This window comes from Homarus americanus, unplaced genomic scaffold (assembly GCF_018991925.1).
Source record: "Homarus americanus isolate GMGI-L3 unplaced genomic scaffold, GMGI_Hamer_2.0 scaffold57980, whole genome shotgun sequence".
Taxonomy (NCBI): Eukaryota; Metazoa; Arthropoda; class Malacostraca; order Decapoda; family Nephropidae; genus Homarus; species Homarus americanus.
Genome location: NW_024716703.1, coordinates 25,480,002 through 25,499,777, shown reverse-complemented (window position 1 = coordinate 25,499,777; position 19,776 = coordinate 25,480,002). Strand labels below are relative to the sequence as shown.

Genomic DNA, 19,776 nt, shown 5'->3' with positions numbered 1-19,776 from the left:
ACATATATGACAGAAAGCAACCGTCAATCCTTTCAACCAGCAATTTAACATATTCACCCACATGATTCATCCATACCCTCAAATTTCATCTTGATTTGTTCTCCAAATTTGAAGAGGATTCCCATATGTGATTACCAAATATACAATACCTTTTTATGAAGAAAAGGTGTGATGTGGTTGTAAGGTATTATATAGAGATGGTATTTAAGAGTCTATATATATAATGCAAATGTAGCTGGCAGACGGAATCAACAGGTCATCCATGGCAGTAAAACAATGGTAGATGGATTCAACAGGTCATCCATGGCAGTAAAACAATGGTAGATGGATTCAACTGGTCATCCATGGCAGTAAAACAATGGTAGATGGATTCAACAGGTCATCCAAGGAAACAAAATACAGTATTGACAGACGGATCTTTTCAGTGAGGTTTCCTTCCGTCCACCTTGACAGTTTACAGTAGTTCATTTGACACAGGTAAATTCCACACTAACTACTTTAATCAATCCTCTTTACATCTTGTCTTAAAGTTAATTTTTCTTTCTTTACATCTTTTCATTTTTTGTCATTATATTCCTTTGTTCTTTATTACTTTATATTTCTCTCCACTCATTTTCAGCTTGTGTTCACCTGTGGCCACTGTTAAAACACCATACTGGAAGATTCAGCAATAAAAGTCATGATATACAATATGTATAAATGTTAGAAGTAACAGTGCTATTTATTTGAGCAATATAATGATGACTGCTTCTCTTACTTGACACTCACACTGACGAGCACAATTCTCCTGCAAACTATTTGGGCATGACTATTGTTGTTACCGGTAGGGATGGTTAGATGCTCAACAGCCATGGGAAGACTGTCCACATGCCATCCTGATTTGAATGCAATGAAAAGATAGCAAGGTACATATAATGTACAGATTAAAATAACTTTGATATGTAACTGGTCAAAGTCATTCCTCTACTACATCATCTCAGACTAGATGAGTGCAAAATGTGTGGAATTATAAAAATGGAAATAAAACTTTGAGATATCAATATTAATCAAAAAGATAGATTTTTATTTATTATTTATTTTCCAACAACCCATGTATTAACATCATGAAGCTGAAAAAAGAAAAAGAAGGATTACTCCTGAAATCCCATTTTAAGGCTGAGCCTGGATCAAGATGACTCAAGTATTATGGATTAACATTAAGCTGTTGGTCTAGACACATACGACATAATATTAGTGGCTGAGACTAATGAAAATGATTGGTAAGCTGCCCCTATTGTGGCTACTGTACTGTATTAAGCATAAACAGGGGTACTTAGCAGCAAAGATTCTTACCTCACAAAGTACCATGACAGAAGCTAGTGTGCACCTCATCTTTCTTCTGGGTCAGCCACACTGGCCACTAACATCAGTCTCCTGGGTATAGACCAATAGCATAAGGAACACATTATACTTAAGCCAACAAGTGATGAGCATCTTGCTATACAAAAGGATGATGTTCCCTGGTGTCCTGCCTGAATAATATTAGAAAATTAGAAAATTTAAGAAGACAGGATTAGGTCGAGACAAACCAACAGTAATACTATGGGAGCCTTGGCACAAGCAGGAACACAGGAATTCATCTACCTATTGTCACAGACATCATCATCCTCCTCCACCAAAAAGAGTGGATAACATCACCAGGATAACACCAACACAGTTCCAACAAAATGAGTGCACATTTTCCTTACTTTACGAGTGTCATGCAAAACTTGAAGACCAAACAAAGGGGAAGGAAAACACAAAAGAGAATGAAGATAATACAGTAATAAGATTGAAATAGAAAAAAAGTAGTGTTTCAGTGATTGCATCATGTAAGTATACAACAACTTAAAAAAGTTTTGCACACAGCCAACAACATTATGAACTTTATGTGCAGTATCCATCACCACATTATTTTGTCATCAATAAGCTAATACTCTGATGGAACTATAGTCATATAAAAAAATAAATAGAAAAGGAAATGTTATTGTTAACAAACAGTTTTTAATAATCATAACTGCAACTCCAAACCATAAACATTCACCAGCTCTTAAATCTTAATCTAGAACAATAACATTTTGACACCATGCTCGAACAATATTAGTGTCAACCACCAGCTTCAATCACTGGGCCTTCTTTGCCGCCCCTCGGTTCTTCCATGCCAGTATGAGCTTCCAAGCAAAGATCAAGGTGAAGATGTGGACCTGCATGGCTACCATTATGAAGCTGTACCATAACACACTCACCGGATAACCCTGCAAGTGGAAAACAGTGATAAACACAGATACTCCATTACATCCCTTAACAGTACAAACAATACAAAAATTATTAACAAGTACAGGTATCCCTCGAGATACCTGTACAAACGTTCAAGATATGAAAATTCGCTTATACAAATTTCCTCAACTGACAACACTATTTGGTGATATGAAAGCTTCCCCTACTTAAACAACTTTGGGTCTGGACAAAAATTAAACCCCCTCTGCCCTGGGAGTCAGCTGGGGCGGCCACATCCCCTTGGCACTCTCCGTACCAGGCTGAGATAGGAGTTATGTTATGGTTATTTGTCAACTCATAATTTCATGTATATAAACACAACTTTCTTCATATTTTTTTCATTCAGTTACATGCACACAATCCTATATACATAATGTGTAAACAAGTTTCAAAAATAATTATCACAAAGGTCAAAAGCATAAAATAAAATAAAAATTCCTTATGTACTTGAGAATTGTGGAAAGGGAAGGGATGAGCAGGAGGGGGATGCAGTATTGTCTGTGTCACTATTTCAGCCTCCAGCCAAGCCGAGTTGCCTTATTGTTATTTTTCAACGCGTATTTTCGGGTATACGTTATCACAAGCGTGAAGGAGGGAATGAGCAGTTTCCATCATGGCTCATGCTAGTGACAAGATTGCCAAATGTTAACGCAGTATTTTTTTCTTATTTTATTTATTATTATTATTTTTATTTATTCCTCACATTAACTGGTACAGTATATATATTTTTTTATGTCATGTTCTTTTATTTGAGATACGAAAATTAGCTTAATGAATTTTTTTTGGGGGGAGGGGGGGGTCTCATTCATCCTTTATCATGATGTATGAAAACTGCATGGAAAGATATTTTGGGGAAGTAGTTCTGTAAGTGTCATGAGTATGTGCGAGTACTGTCTCAAGATGGATAGGATGAACAAATTAAAAAGGCTCGGTGGCTTGAGCTTTGCTAATATAAGACGTATCCACTACACTAAAGAAATTTTGGGGGGAATTTTAGCTAGTAGTCCATATTTAAAAGGGAAATCCAGTACAGGGGGTCCTTGACTTATGAACGTCCAACTTATGAATGCCCACTGATACTAAAGGGACTAAACTTGAAATTTACAGTATTTTATTTACCCGAAGACATATTTTTTACTTTCATTTACTGTATTTTGTCATTCTATTTCTTCTTTTGTCTTAAATTAAGTGATTTTAGATGTATATAAGGACTTAAGAACGTCCTCAGGAACGGAACCGGTTCGTAACTTGGGTACTCCTATACAGTTCACACATATTATTACTGTGGTTCATTTCCAGCAAAAAGGTAAAATATACCATCTCATAATTGACTGATTGGGTAAAATATTTGGTGTCGCAGCCTGTGGCCATTTGACGCCGAAAATGTACCATCTCATAAAACCAAAAAATTTTTTATTGAAGATATTTAAATCATGATCGTTTTATACAATGGAGTAGTAACTGCTGCGTTGCCGGACGATGATGGTGGAGGAACCACTGGAAAAAATATCGTTTATAATTAAATTAATAAATATTATTCTCATTGGGGAGATGCAGCTTGGCAGACCATTTGAAAGTCACGTTCAAACTGTTTTTGTAATTCTTAAAGCATAGTATGAGGCTAAAGTGGGTTTAGGTTCAGGTGTGTAAAATTGGTATAATGATTTTTTTTTGTTAAATATTGCACCAAGTGACTAGTGGGCCTATTGAATACAACTACTATAGTGGGTCAGATTCAAGGACTAGTAGGTCAAATGGCCTACTTGTATACTGTACATAATTAAAAAAAGTTCCCAGCACTACACTCTGCCATTATAAATAGTACCCTCCATACAAATATATTTCTGAAAGCTTAAAAAAAAAAAAACATTAATACCCTGTACTCTTTACAGGTAAACCCCAGTAAACAATGGGGTTAGGTCCCCCAAACCCATCGCTAAGTGAAATATCACAGATAGGGAGCATTATAACATGGGGTTCAATGGGATCTGTTCGTAGCCAGTCCCCAAACACACATGTATCACCGACTAAAAAATTCCTACTCATAAAATCAATAAAAAACAATTGAGCAACATTCACCACATGAAGAACAAGCCTGGTCATTATTACTTGTCTGTCCCCTTCGAGGTGGAGACATCACTCTGACTCCCAAGAGGTATTATTAACCTGTATGTCTCACTTCAATCACTAAAACAGAGCAATAGCACTTAACTCTAAGAAAAAACTAGCAATGACAACGTAAGCACAATGATAACAGCCGACACAGGTCACATGCTCACGAAAACAGAGGCAAAGCAGTTTAGTCACAATCCCGCCCCCTCCCCCAGAAAATATCACTTCACAGCCACCATAACACAGTTCAATCTAAATGTTAGTGCTGTCATTAAAAGAAAAAAGAAACCCACTGATGATAAGTACAATGTACATACTGCCAACGATACTGAATGATAATCATGGAGGTACATGATAACGGACAGATGCGATCAACAAAGAATCAAGCGCAGGACTGCAGTGCGCGGGTTGGCCATGTGGCGGCGCTCGGCTAGATATTGCAGCAGCTGACAAGTGCAGTGAGAGATGCATTCCTTATGGTGGTGCATAAGGTTATAAATATCATTTCCTTATAAAATGAAACTGACTTAACAAAGAAAAATATAATTTGCATTGGTGGAATCCTTGCAAGAAAGCATTTGAGTACTATAAACTACAACCAATAGTTTGCACTAAAGATAAAAATAAATTCCAATCAATGCATGTCAATGGATACCGTTAAAACGATTTTTTTTTTATTGTATATAGCGAGGTGGTCTTAATTCATGACCATCGTTAAAGCGAAATACTGTATCGCTTAACGTCGTTTATCGAGGTTTACCTGTATCAGTCTCTTATCTATTTTCTCGTGAGCAGTAATAAAATTCTCATAAAATAACGAAGCGGACTTTTGTATCCACTCACCAGCCACAACTGTAAGCCCTCTGGTTCCTCTTCAGTACAGTACTTCCAGAAGTCTTTAAAGTAAATCATTGCGGCCAAAAGAATCGGTACTGTCGATAGGAGGTTGATGAGGCCGAAGTATATCTGTAAAGAAAATAAACGGTTTATCATCTTCTTGAGATAATGTACAGCCATCAGGATACAGTTATGTATACTTCTGGTGTAAATGGATGGTGAAGAAAATTTTATCTCTGTGTTCATTTTGGATAACATGCAGACTAGCCATGACAGTATATTTCACCTGGTGAATAAGCACTCTTACGCTATCTGAGGTCGTTAGGTTAGGGGAGATCAGTTCAGTTTAGTTCAGGGTGTTTAATCTTACAGTGATATAAGCTGGGGTGCTAATCTTATTTAAGAACAAAACAAAAAACAAACAAACAACCATCAATTGGTTTTCCTTAATTCTCAAAAGTGAACTTTTCTTCCATCATTACCATATACTAGACTAGGTATTTCATGAAAAAATTATAAAGTACAGTATATATATCGTAGACCAGATGTGTCACATTAGCCAGAAGGAGGCAACAAAGTCCTTGAGCCAAGATAAATTAACTTTAATCATGGATTACCTTATAAGTACAGAACCTGTACCTAAATCAGGCTAATATACAGTACAGTACATACAGGCAAACAGAAAGGAACTGGTGTCTTTCCAAGGAAAATTCTGGTGCAATGGAAATTGTATACAGTACTGTACAGTATAACAGTAATATCCCCGTTAGCCGGAACAATTGGTGCAGAGCACGTCCGGCAATGAGGATAACGAGACAACTCTCTCAAAGCCGGAAAAAATCCCCTATCCCCGGAATTTTCCGGGTAACGGAAAAACTTTCTCGGAATTTCCAGAAAATGTGCCTGATTTTTGTATCTGAAACCCAGAAAAAACTTCCCCATCCCCAGAATTTTCCAGGTATTGGGAAAATTTTCTCAGAATTTTCTGGAAAATGTGCCCCGAGAAAATTATAATTCAGGCTATCGGAGAGTTCCGGGTTTGAGGGATTCCGGCTAACGGAGATATTACTGTACCTGCATTCTCTATATGCATGAACTGTACTGTATACCTTCATTACCTATGGTATTAATGCTGGAACCAGTTGTAAAATTGTATGATGATTTTACTGAATAAATATGCATGTATATATGTATCTACTGTAAACAACTTTCAGCATCAAGGTTTCCTGATCAATCTATACTTGTTACACAGCACAGTACAGTTAATTCAAATTGCCTTACCTGAAGAAGTAACACCCGATTTTTTCGAATGGCTATGAGACCCAAGAAGCTGGCCAAGGACCCCACCAACCAGATATATTCCCATTTTAATGGCTGTAAAAATCAAGCTAATATTACCTATCTGTTAACTTAGATAGTATACGTTATATACAACAATATGTGCATGGACAGTGTTTCTATAATGAAAAAGATACTGGTTCACCCAACAATGATATTCAATATTAAAATGGTTGATGAATCCACCAATAACAGTACAGTATATCATTTCAGTATATTGGTCATAATTATCTAATTTATAAAGGGTTCTTGCAAGTTTAAATAAACTAAATCTATCCACACTTTTACAGCATACTGCACCATCAAACTAGAATACAGTGCAGGTACAGTATATCAACAGTTAAAGATGTGACCATACTTGTGGAACTTCTAATTCTTCAATCTCAAGGATAAAAATATCAAATCTGTCTAGGAAATCAGGAACCATCTTGACCAGCATGAGGAGGGCCAGCAGGAGATGGGCGAACACACATTTTCGTAGTCGTCCTTTGTTCAGCGCACTGACGAAACAGAAGGAGTGTAAACATAACAAAGCTAATCTGCTGCACTGTGATGGTCAGTAGTAGAGTTAAACCAAATAACCAAAAATCAAGAACAAACATTCTTAACCCTTTGGACGTGATGGTCGACTGATCCACAAAAGTATTAGAGATATCCTTCGCTTAACAAATGTTTGAGACAGAAAAATTCGCTAATATGAACTTCCTAAAGTAACACCTCATTTTCATTCATCACAGGTGTCCCCCGCTTATATGATATTGGGTCCCAGCAAAAATTTCAATAACCTGCCCTGAGAGTCAGCTGGGGTGCTCTCCCTTAAGGTACTCGCTCCCACCATTCAGTTTGTTTGTTTGAATTCACAACTGACGGTGGTGGTGGTGTGTTTATTTAAGTATTACACTAAACATCGTTGGTGGTATTATTGTCACGTTAGACTCGTCGCTGAAGTCACATCCCCTTATTCCTCTTATTACCAGGTCGAGCTGTAAGCTACACTAGGGTTATTATTCAACTTGTAGTTTTGGATAGATAAACTTTATTTCCATTTTTTTACTCAGCTACATACACACACAATCCTACCTACAGAAAGTGAAAAAAAAATGATTAGCATAAGGTCAAAAACATACATTAAATGGCTTAAACATTTCTTCATGCACCATTGAGAGTAAACAGGCTGAGTGGGCAAGCTATGTTATGGCTATTTTTCAACTTGTAATTTTTTTTACTTGGTTAAATGCTCCCACAATCCTTCATATATAAAGTGCAAAAAAGATAAAGAATGAACTATCATAAAGTAAAACACATAAAGGGATAAAAAAACTTTGGTGAGAGAGTTCGCACGGCGGGTGAGGGAGCTGGAAGGGGGAACGGAGGCAGCGTCCCATGCTGGGCTGAGTTGCTATGGTAAGTTTTGAGGCCACATGGCTGCATCTTACATAAATGGCAGTTGTGTTAAACTTTTATTTTGTTTACCTTAATGGTTTTACCTGCATATTTTCATCTAGATACATTTTATTAATATTTTTAATGTACTGTATATACATTAGGTAGTAAATTACAATAGCCAGGTACTATTTTTCATTAGTTAAGTAGGTTTTTGTTGTTCGTGAACTGATTTCATGTTTTTAGGAGTATAGAATTGGGGTTTTATTGTCTTTGAGGGAACCAAACCACACTCCTTCCACACTCACAGAAATTCAACTGAATGTTTGTTTTACTTCTTAAATACCAAAATAAAGAAAATTTTCTGCACACTGTACATATACATTAAACATACAGTACGTAGTCTATTCAAAAGTGAGTTCCCTAAGAGTGAATTACAGCAAATAGGTTTGTTTATGTCTCGGCAGCTTCTAGTGAGCCGTGACATTTGCCATAAGTGTAGAGCTCATAAATAATTAATGTCTGATGGAATAAATAGCCCAATACCTTGATTTTATTTAATTATATAAGTAAAATATTATTACTGTTTTCACATAGCATTTTAAATTAAATTGGTCATATAAAACCAAAGATCTGAGATATATTATGCCAGATGAAACAATTATTTCATAAATAGGTTTGTTAACACACTCTTTTTATGGTTCATGCAAACCCATTTTCTTTTAATATAGACCTTCATTAAAAAGTTGTGAGGGTAAACAATGGAAAAATGCCACACCCACTGGCACCTAAATATGAGTCACCAGCAGGGATGGGGGTCAGGAGACACTCATCAGTGAGTGCCAGAGAGGATAATTCCAGAATGCAAACTTTAAGACAAAAGCATTGAATAGGACAGTCCACATTGATCTCGGTGAAGAAACCTACGTGTGACTGATAAGTATTTATACACTGTCAAAAGATAAAAAGCGACACACTGTACTGTACTTTCAACCAATCTGTGAGAATAAACATCCTGCAAAAATGAGAATGGATAAAAATCTTCGTATTTATAACATTAACATTATTCACACTTCAATACAATACCTTAAATTTATACAACACATCACAGGTAATGACCACAATACAGAAGCTATAGTTGCCAATATTTATGTCTAAACAAAATAGTTCCTCTCCTGGATGTTCATATTTTCACTCTACCCTCTCTGGCATATCAGGACTAGAGGAGGAGCATGCGGCAAGCGTGTACAGCACACCACAACACACATGGGGTGGGGGGGGGGGAAGTGCCTGAGACACACACAGGTTACTTGTCCAGCCCAACAGCCTTACAGTCAAGTGTTGCTATATTGCCTCCGTAAGTATCCTTAAACATCTTTGTATACAGTAATGCTTATAAGGCTCTTATACATAATAGTCTAATTAATTAAGCTATAGTGTTTTTTATGAATGACTATATATAATTACAAGGCTACCAAATCCAACATCGTGGTCCGCTATGAGCTACAGCAACTTCACTCGACAAGAATTGAGTATAAAATAAATGTAAAGTTAGAAGATAAAATAAACTATCCCCACGAAACTGGAAACACCAACACCGATATGGGGACTAATACAACAAAAGATAGATTTGTGAAGATGAACTCATGATTAATCCTTTAACATGATAACCAGTACAGTACAGTAGTCAAAAGAAAAACACCAAGAAGTAGAGATCAGGTGTTAACAATATTATAAACTCTCACTAATGATAAAGAGATTATGTTGAAGACAGATGCAATGGGGAAGGAAGCATTTATTTACTATAGAACAGTATATCTTAAGACAATGACCCACTTAATAGACACACAACCAACTCACTGTGTATCAGTTCGAGGCATATCTGATAATGTACATTCATTGAAAGACGTGTTCTAGGGCATCTAGTGAATACAATGGTAAAAATGCCCCCCCCAAAAAATCACCATTACAAATCCACTACTTCTGCGATAAATTAACTGTAATTCATTAATTTCATGAGCACAACCTAAACAATGTACCATATCAGTGTGTCCTAAACAATGTATCATGTAGTGTCCTAAACAACATAACAGAAGGAAACCAAACAGATGCAGCACAGTACATGAGGCAAGCTCCTGTTATGTACCGGTACAGCATTCTACGGCTGTATTCTATGAGGTATTGGACACGGATACAGAAGCCAATATGGTAATACTGTACAGTATTTGGTGTTGGAGGAACACACACACAGGACTGGCTGAAACTGGACAAGTAACCAACATATGACTTACAGCTCTGTAATTATCTTCTTTGGTGGCCAGCTGCAACAACCAAAGCTAAAGTTAGCACAAAAACATCTATATACAGAATACAGTACAATACATTATTAGCCTGAAACCATCAAAAATGTAAATAAAAATGGATCAATAAAATAACTATTAATTTTTATTATGGTATACTTTGTAAAATAAAAATAAAACTCATTAAATTTCATCTACAACACAGTGGCTTTACATGCAATATGTTTTACTATCTACCAACTCTTCTCCCTACAACTACTGTACTACAACAACACTGCAAGACTAATAATTAGTTTAGTCAAAACTTCACTAAACATTCTTAAAATACCTTAGTTAGTATGTGACTAACTACTACAAGGTTTTTTAGTATGTGACTAACTACTTCAAGGTTTTTTAAATACATCAATACAAAACAGGCCACAAAATTTGGTACTGAACTGTACTGTATAAAACAAAAGAAAGCTGTTTTAACATAAATAAATAAAGGCATAATAAACATCACTATAAGGTTATTAAAACACTTGGGCTCCTACATTTGAATTTTTAGCACCAAAATAGAATTCTTGTCTGTACTGTACAGCAGCAATGGTAATACTAGTTATGTTTAATTCACTGGTGATTAACTAACTGAAGTAAACAGAAGTATTGAGTGATTATGCTTTGCCCTGACATCATAGTTGATGTTGTCAATGATAAAAATGTTTTCAAGTTTTTAATTTGTTATGCCTAAAGTGGTCCATTCCATAGGGGTGTGTAATGTAACTACACCAGCTTAACCCCTCGTGTATGGGTCGCCCCTAATCTGAATAAAATCTTCTGGCATTAACCAAATAAAATATTAAAAGTGGCCTCAGGGGAATAATTGTCTTAAAACAACATTTGTCTAAGCAATTTTTTAATAACATCTCTTGAAAACTTACAGTACTGTAGCTACACAGTATTCCAGGTACAGTACAGTACAGTATTTGGTAAAGGTACTGTATAGTAACTCCTATTACTTGCATGAATTTATAAACCAAGAATACCGGTATATATATATATATACATATATATACAGTATTTATAAAATAAGATCATAATATACTCTAGACTACTTTTTGAGAATTAGGGAAGCAACGCAGTACAGTACAGTATACGTACCTTACTATAAATGATTTCATCCATCAGAGTCTGAGAGAACTCAGGTTAATGATTATTACATTGTTGGGTTACGTTTAACGGGGAGAATTAATTTAACGTAATTTATTTTAAGAAATAAGAGATACAGTGTATAGTTTCTCAGATGCTACCCATAATTCACAGATACAGATATATTTCTATACAATAACTTTGCATTTTTCAAAGTTCTACAATATTTCATTGTGAATGTGAATGGCTGCATAAAATAAGGAGCAGTTAGTGCCATGGCGCCTGAGACTCAGGCTCACAGTAGGGTGTCTGTTTTCAGTAAGGGTTACCAGTAAGTAAATTAATAAGTAATGAAGCAAACAAGAAAGGATCAGCAAAGTATTGTAATACGACACTAATATTAGAGAAATTTAAACCCCTAGTATTATTCCTTTGTGGGGGGAAAGAGTAGCAACTGTATTATTATTAATTTAAGAAAGAATAATTTATCAACACTGTCTATATAAAAAAATTATGAAGTTGCAGGAGCTGTGTCTTAGTGAGCATGAAACAGAATAGTGTTTAATGATACTATGACTCCTGCTGCTAATGTAAACACAGTAAGAATCTTCCTCATGCATGTAGCATTGAGTGTCTTTATTTAGGAGAAAAACTTGTGAAAAATATGAATAGAAAATGTGCTTTACCTCCACTCGATTTGTTTTTTATTGAGGTAAGATTTAAATTTGTTCTTTAGATGACTGATAGTTCATAAACAGATTTCTAAACACTAGAGAAGTGCTTAGGACAAAAAAGTATATGAATTATATTATGGAAAATACTTTCTTTGGGCTTCTCCTGAGGTAAGGAAGTGTAGTGATGGTTTGTCAGACCACAGCTTACATCTGAGAAACTCCAGTCTGACCGGACATTAGCCGAGGGCAAGTATAGGGTAACTCTGCGGTTGACCAAGGATTGTAAACCAACTAGCTCCCCCTCCCATGTCACACATGTAAGAAGGCACCAGCCGACTCTCTCCCAATATACAATAACCTACACCGCAGAAAGAAGTCCAGACCTGACCTCACAATTACGGGGTCAAAATGTAAGGAGACCCTTCGCCGCCCCCCAGGCCAGCTGAACCTGACGGCTCGCTTCCCAATATATAGGACGTCCTGGTCCTCCCTCGAGGATTGGCAGAGAAGCAGTTGTCTTGTAACAAGGTGGCCAGCTACGACACCACTAGTGCTGCTCCAGCGAAGTCAGGGCCGGAGGCAAGCCGCCTCCGGTCAGGACCGAGACTTCCCTCCGGTGTCCCAGCTAAGCAGGCGCCCTCCCGACACCAGTGGTCCCGCTAAGCAGACTACCTGCTAGGCCTCCCCTAGGTCACGTGAGTGTTTGTCAGAGCTTTCCATGGGATGAGTTACTTACGTGGGAAGTGTATTCATTTCATGTTCGTGTCCGAGAATCAGAGTGTCTAGTAACGTAATATGATGTCCTAGTAACGTAAATATAATGTCCTAGTAACTTCAATAGAAGGTGTTATTAATGTGTCCATGTCATGTTCGTGATTAATAAAGAGTTGTAACGAAGCAGTGTTTAAGAAGTCGCCTTTAAGAACGTAATAGATGTGTATTGACGTGTAAGACACGACCAGTGTACGATAAGAGTAAATAACTATCACGGCCACGCTACCAAAGTCTTCCTCTCTTTTATACTCCTCTCGCTATAATATTCTACTACTATAACCTCCTAACTTACTTCTTCTAACAAGATCCGTTTCATTACAATGGCGGCAGCGCACTTAAAGTAAAGAACTCACGCCTCTTAACTTTAGTGTTCAGTACAGTGATAGTTAGAATCTTTTGAAGTAATCTCGTAACTATCTTGACGAAGCAGGCAGTACAAGGGTGGTTGCATTCGTAACATTATATTGGTGGCATTCACGCTTCCCTCGTCCCTTGTTATTGGTAACAGTGTACTTAACGTAAACCCATGCCTTCCCTCGATTAGCCATAACACCTGGCTCGTTTCATCCTTCATTTGTTTCAGTCTAAGTATTGTCTACAATTGTGTAATAAGTAATTCCTGTGTCATAGCGTCGTAGCGTGAAAAGTGGCCTAGTGTGTCACCGTTACAGCTCAAGTAAATGTCTCTCGTCGTGGTATGCGCGAATTTTTTTTTGTTTAGAAATATGTTCAGTGCTTAACGTAATTTCTCAGTGTTCCCCGCGTTCTGTGAAATTCTCAGTATCCCAAGTGCTTTTTAATTGTCGGTCAGTGTTAAATGTACCCATTGTGTTTTAGCGATAGAAGCGGTGTCTGTACTAACTGTTATAACTTAACATGTCTTTTAACCTACATCCTCCTCCCTGTCCTAACCCTCACCTCACCCTCCGTACCCATCCGTTCCCGCCTCGCTCCACCCTGCCCTGCCCCGCTCCGCCCCGCCCCGCCCCGCCCCGCCCCGCCCCGCCCCGCGCCCCGTCCCGGGTACGCCACCCTACACCTCAGGCCTTCCCTAGGTCACGCGCGCATCATGGCCGAATGTTTCCCGCCCCGCCCGCCCGTGTGACCACCAATGTTTTGTCCTGTGAGTTATGCTTCGAAATTGGTGGTTAGTGTTACTTAACATTGCGATAATTACAGAGCTTCACTCAGTGTGTTTTTATGCTAGTATGATTTGTAATGTACTCTTTGACGCGTAGTGATAAATAATATTCAATGTAGTGAGCAGAGCTTCACTCCCCGACCCAGCCTAATGAGAAAATTGTCGTGACGGAAATAATAGTTACCAAACATTGACGTAACTTATAAAATAAATATCTGTTTTTTTTTGCGAATGCACTTCCAACTAATCCATCATCCCTTTAGGATTGTTTCTGTCAAATGTCACACACAGTACCGCCCCATGGCTAGCCGGAATCCGTCCACAGCACATATAAGAAGAGAAGTAGCAGCGTGAGGAATGCAGCGTGAGGAATGCAGCGTGAGGAATGCAGCACCACACCCGCCACGCACCACCCCCACTTCTTTCAAGTCCTACCTGGTCTAGGATTAAGAAGAGTTTATATTTTTCTACTAGGAAGTTAAGGAGTGTGGAATGAAGTGCCACACAACGAACCCTGGTGAGCCCAGCCAGGGAGGGATTCACCACTGTGGAAGGTGTAAGACAGGACGGTCTTTGGTCTCGCCGACACTCACGTACGGAGGGCGAGGCCTGGTCCGCGGAACCTGCCTTACGAGTCATCTAAGGAGACGACAGCCCAAACAGTGGACCGGCTTTCATCCCAGCCGGAGAGGGCCGACGGCAGATGAACAGAAAATCGTCTGGAATATGTTGAAAATGATGATGTTGCAGAGAAGAAATGCAGATGAAGCAGAAAAATTCATCTGGAATATGACGGAAAACGAAGATGTATAAAGAAACGCAGACGAGCAGAAAAATCGTCTGGAATATGAAAAGGCTCTAAACGTAGAGGAAGAACAGGTGAACAGAAAAATCATCTGGAATAGGATAGAAACCAGGAGGAAGTGAGAAGAAGTCAGATGTGGTGACACGACCTACAAAGTGCGGTATTGAAGAAAGAAAAACGTGCTATGTGAAGACAGAAGAGACGCTGTGCTGACATCAGAAGAAAGTCGACGATGACAAGGTGGATAATCAGAAGGACCAATCGACTACCGTTGTTGTGCTGCCAGCATTCCTTATTTTCAGATACCAGCTGGATGGAGGACTTGAGCCATGCTGGACCCAACAAATGTACTGATGTTGTTGATGTTGCTGATGTGTAATAAAAAGATATAACACCCTAACATGTTAAGCAGGAGCATTTTGTATGAAGTATTTCATTCTCTGATTTTTGTTAACATGTACTACAAAGAATGTTTTTTAAAAAAAAGATTAGTCACTTTTTCTATGAGTTCATTTGATCAATGTTTTGTATTACCAAACACAATGTTGTAGCCATTTACTGACTGAGATGAATTATTATTTTGACACGGCCTGGTTAGGCAATGTAACACCTGTTTTTGTTTGTAGAATGTGATTTGCAAGTTTGCCTCGGACACTATGCTAGATATGAAGGATCTTTAGATCACTCTATGTTCAATTACTGTGTATGTATTTTATTTTTTTCTCCTGTCATAGAAGCTTTAATCTTGGCGGGAGGTATAGTAAGCTTTGTCAGATCAAACTATGCCAGTAGAAAAACATACATCTCTAGGGTTATTATTTGTAAAATGTAAGGATGCATTATCGCCTGAGGGACTATATTAGATACTGCACATGATGTTACTGTCTACTTTAAATGTATCATCAGTTCTCTGAGCATGAAAGCTTTGGTCTTGGCGGGAGGTGTAGTGATGGTTTGTCAGACCACAGCTTACATCTGAGAAACTCCAGTCTGACCGGACATTAGCCGAGGGCAAGTATAGGGTAACTCTGCGGTTGACCAAGGATTGTAAACCAACTAGCTCCCCCTCCCATGTCACACATGTAAGAAGGCACCAGCCGACTCTCTCCCAATATACAATAACCTACACCGCAGAAAGAAGTCCAGACCTGACCTCACAATTAGCCAGGTCACTTGTAACCCTTGGAGCCCAACTCAAGGCCTCTCGTGTTACACGGCCCCACCTGACGACTTCTCCTTACATCTCAGAAACTCCAGTCTGACACGACGTTTGGGAAGTCAAGTGTAGGGGAACTCTCACGGTTGCTCTCCCAATATACACATGGCCCCACCTGATGACTTTCCCAGATAGTTCTGAAAAAGTCCAGGCCTGACCGCACATTTGCGGGGTCAAAATGTAAGGAGACCCTTCGCCGCCACCCCAGGCCAGCTGAACCTGACGGCTCGCTTCCCAATATATAGGACGTCCTGGTCCTCCCTCCAGGATTGGCAGAGAAGCAGTTGTCTTGTAACAAGGTGGCCAGCTACGACACCACTAGTGCTGCTCCAGCGAAGTCAGGGCCGGAGGCAAGCCGCCTCCGGTCAGGACCGAGACTTCCCTCCGGTGTCCCAGCTAAGCAGGCGCCCTCCCGACACCAGTGGTCCCGCTAAGCAGACTACCTGCTAGGCCTCCCCTAGGTCACGTGAGTGTTTGTCAGAGCTTTCCATGGGATGAGTTACCTACGTGGGAAGTGTATTCATTTCATGTTCGTGTCCGAGAATCAGAGTGTCTAGTAACGTAATATGATGTCCTAGTAACGTAAATATAATGTCCTAGTAACTTCAATAGAAGGTGTTATTAATGTGTCCATGTCATGTTCGTAATTAATAAAGAGTTGTAACGAAGCAGTGTTTAAGAAGTCGCCTTTAAGAACGTAATAGATGTGTATTGATGTATAAAGATACGATAAGTGTACTGACAGTGTAAATAACTATCACGGCCACGCTACCAAAGTCTTCCTCTCTTTATACTCTTATACTATCAATATTCTACCTATATGTAATCTTCTTCTTGTGAGTTTTGTCTCATTACAGAAGCATTTTCCAATAAAAGTTGCTCGTTCAAGCATGCAACCATTGTAAAGTATTACCCATTTTACTGTACTGTAAATGTACATTGTAAAATTTACGAGAGGTAATATTTAAGGCCAGTCACCGGAGAGAGCTTGTGTCGCTAGCTGGGTACCTCACTTTCATAAGATTTATGTTATGTTTGTGATATTTAGGTTAAATTGGTATTGTTCCATGTGTGGTTTTGGGTAACAGATATAACACTACAAGATAAAAATTACAGAAATCCATTTCAATTGACTAAACATTATTGTCACAGCAAATACAATGCTAGTTCCTGAAGTCTCCAATAATCTTTAATATATAACGTTAAAGGAAACTATACCTAAGCTAACAATTCTTCACTTACAGAGGCAGAATCAGATCGGAACCAGAAAACTACTGGGTAAAAATATACTAAAAGCATAAATATTATATCAGTGTTTAGAATCAGTTGATGATATTAGATAAATATGCTGTTAGGTTAAAGAGCTAGGGTACCCAGCTACACAGCCTCACTGAAATTTATTTCTTACCTATACACTAAAGCCAATCGGGTAGAAGAATAGCATTTTTCCTTCTCAGGTTTTATCTGTTGCTTTTCCTTAAATAATAATGATGACAATGGTGCATCCTAATGCTCAGGTAAACAAAGACGATGCCGGCACACACCCCAGCATCGGCTCCAAATATCTTGTTGAAAATAAAAACTAGAAAAAGAGAACCTGACTAATAAGTGATATTCCTCCACTCAATTTGTTTTTTTGTTTAAGTATGAAATAAGTTTTCTTCTAAGGCATTTTACCTTAGGTGATTGGATAACCTGGGTGATTGTCCTTAAATTTTACTGTAAGTGGGATGTGGTAGTCAAGTGGGTACTTTACTAACTCCTGTCCTTAGGGCTGTTGATATACACCAAGACACACCCAGTTCAACAGTTGTGAAAAAGGATATGTAGGTGGTCGTGTTTAGTAGTAACCAGACAGCTTCCTTGTGTACTGAAAACGGTCTTGGTCTAGGGTGTGTTGCATCCCACTGACAGGCTGTTACATATAGGACCCACTTTTGCATATATGATAAATATCTGTAGTGACTAACCTAACGATTTTTGTTTTATTGACTGTTTGGTCTAGTCAATAATTACCAGTAAATGTCACAGATGAGTAGTTCAAGGAATGTCAACAATGGCGAGATGCTCTTATCTGTGTACCTATCTCATGATTCTAATGTAATGTAATAAGTTCACACTAACTTATGCTCACATATCCATAATAAACACTTTTATTCCATATAATTTCTACAAGAAAAGCATAGTTTAGCGGCAAAAACCATCTTTAGTATCACCAAAACATCTGCTGTCAAAATTCCTCGCTTGTCTATTTAAGACCAACAGGTACAAGTGAGGTGTTACAGGTGACCCTCTCATCCCCGGTCAAGAACATCCTCCAACCAGCTGTTGATTCTGGCGTACAAGTTATGCCTTGGTGAGCGTATGACAGTAACATGAATGAAAGACAGACGACGAGAAAAAAAACGTGCCCAAGATGCCATAGAGTGAGTGCCAGGAATACTGCAGGGTTGGGCATCACGTTACACTCACCTAATCTGGTAATGTGCGGCTACAGTCTCCCTGTGCACGAAGTCCGAGCCGTCAGTCCCCGACACTACAGGACCATCCCGAGACGCCATCCTCACCACTCACTACCCTTCCGCCTCTCCTCCAGCTTTGCGAGAGATGGAAGGCTGAGTGGGCCGGCAGACAGTCGAGTGATTCTCCTCTGCCAACTGCAGTAGCCAAAGCCACTGGGCACTGGCAGCAACACTGTCACCTGGTGGCTGTTCCTCCAACAATAACAACAATGTTCACACAAGCAGCCCCAACCAGCACAGAAAATGGTCCACCGCCTATAGTGATGTAGAGGGGGACACTATACTCTTTAACCACTCGTGTATGGGGTCCCTGCACCATCCCCCTCTCTACTACAATCGTCTGGTGATATCCGAATAAAATATTAATTATAGCTATAATAATGTTATTCTGCGCTTTAACAACTAAGGTATTTAAAGCGAGTAACATGGTTAGTAATACATTAATCCAACAACTTAAAAAAAAAAATGAGAGTAATGTAAAGTGTTTAGCAGTATAATGTGCTTATGTAATAGATATTGTTTTCAGTTGTTGGAATTAACATTTGTAATTTGGCATTCTTTCAATTTTACGAAATTGAATTTATCTGCTCCGGCATACCTTGACATCATCACGACAATACAACTTTCCGAAAAGAAAAAAAAATGAAATTACAGGATGTTAGTCATGTCACAGTGATAAACCGATAGATGGCGAAGAGGATAAATTAAAGTAAAGCAAATACAGGGTCGGTGTCGGTGGTTCAAACGGCATCGTCTGACAGTTCAAATGTTAATGTCTCTGCTGTTCTACTACTGATGATTTACGTTTTCTGTAATTAGTGTTGTAGTGAGGCCATTTTCTTTGAGTATACCATATGCAAGACGCCGGGATTTGATGGGTTACGGAATAGCGGGCATCCACTGCTTAAAGACTGCCATTTTCTCCAGTCGGTGTTTCCAAAAAAAAAAAGCACGTAAATTCCTGTGCCAGGGTCTGTATGTTGTAATTAGCCCAGTCTTCTGATTCTTCTACCCACTTTCATAGATATGTGTGTTCTCCAGCCTCAGCATAACCCACCGCCATAATTGTGTGTTTGCAATTTCCTCTCAGTTCTGGCAAGAACATTCTTTACTTGTTCTAATTTTAATATAACCCAACAACCAACTCTTCCTGCTTCAGAAAATATAATTATTTGTAGCTCTCAATACAATAAATAAAATGGTCACTCAGTCTATAAGCAAAACTTTGTAGATATCGATATCATCATCATG

At 38.5% G+C, this 19,776-nt stretch overlaps 1 protein-coding gene across 2 annotated transcripts; it reads right to left on the bottom strand.

Annotated features, from left to right (window-relative positions):
- Positions 1-1,034: 1,034 nt before the first annotated feature.
- On the bottom strand, positions 1,035-18,733 carry LOC121858369 (protein jagunal-like). 2 transcript variants are annotated; one of them, XM_042354810.1, is made up of 6 exons: positions 18,476-18,733; positions 10,257-10,286; positions 6,941-7,082; positions 6,526-6,618; positions 5,251-5,373; positions 1,035-2,273 (listed from the first exon to the last, which is right to left on the bottom strand). In XM_042354810.1, the coding sequence occupies exons 1-6, from the start codon at positions 18,562-18,564 to the stop codon at positions 2,142-2,144; spliced, it is 609 nt and encodes a 202-aa protein (XP_042210744.1). In that variant the 5' UTR covers positions 18,565-18,733; the 3' UTR covers positions 1,035-2,141. The 2 variants fall into 2 exon arrangements, with proteins under 2 accessions (XP_042210744.1, XP_042210745.1); XM_042354811.1 differs by lacking the exon at positions 10,257-10,286 and having other exon boundaries at positions 18,476-18,730.
- Between the last annotated feature and the right edge of the window lie 1,043 nt (positions 18,734-19,776).

Coding starts and splice junctions, on each gene's coding strand:
- LOC121858369 (XM_042354810.1), bottom strand. CDS start 18,564: ATGGCGTCTCGGGATGGTCCTGTAGTGTCGGGGACTGACGGCTCGGAC. Junction 10,287..18,475: donor GCCGCACATTACCAGATTAG/GTGAGTGTAACG, acceptor TGGTTGTTGCAG/CTGGCCACCAAAGAAGATAA. Junction 5,374..6,525: donor ATCGGGTGTTACTTCTTCAG/GTAAGGCAATTT, acceptor TTTTCTTTACAG/ATATACTTCGGCCTCATCAA.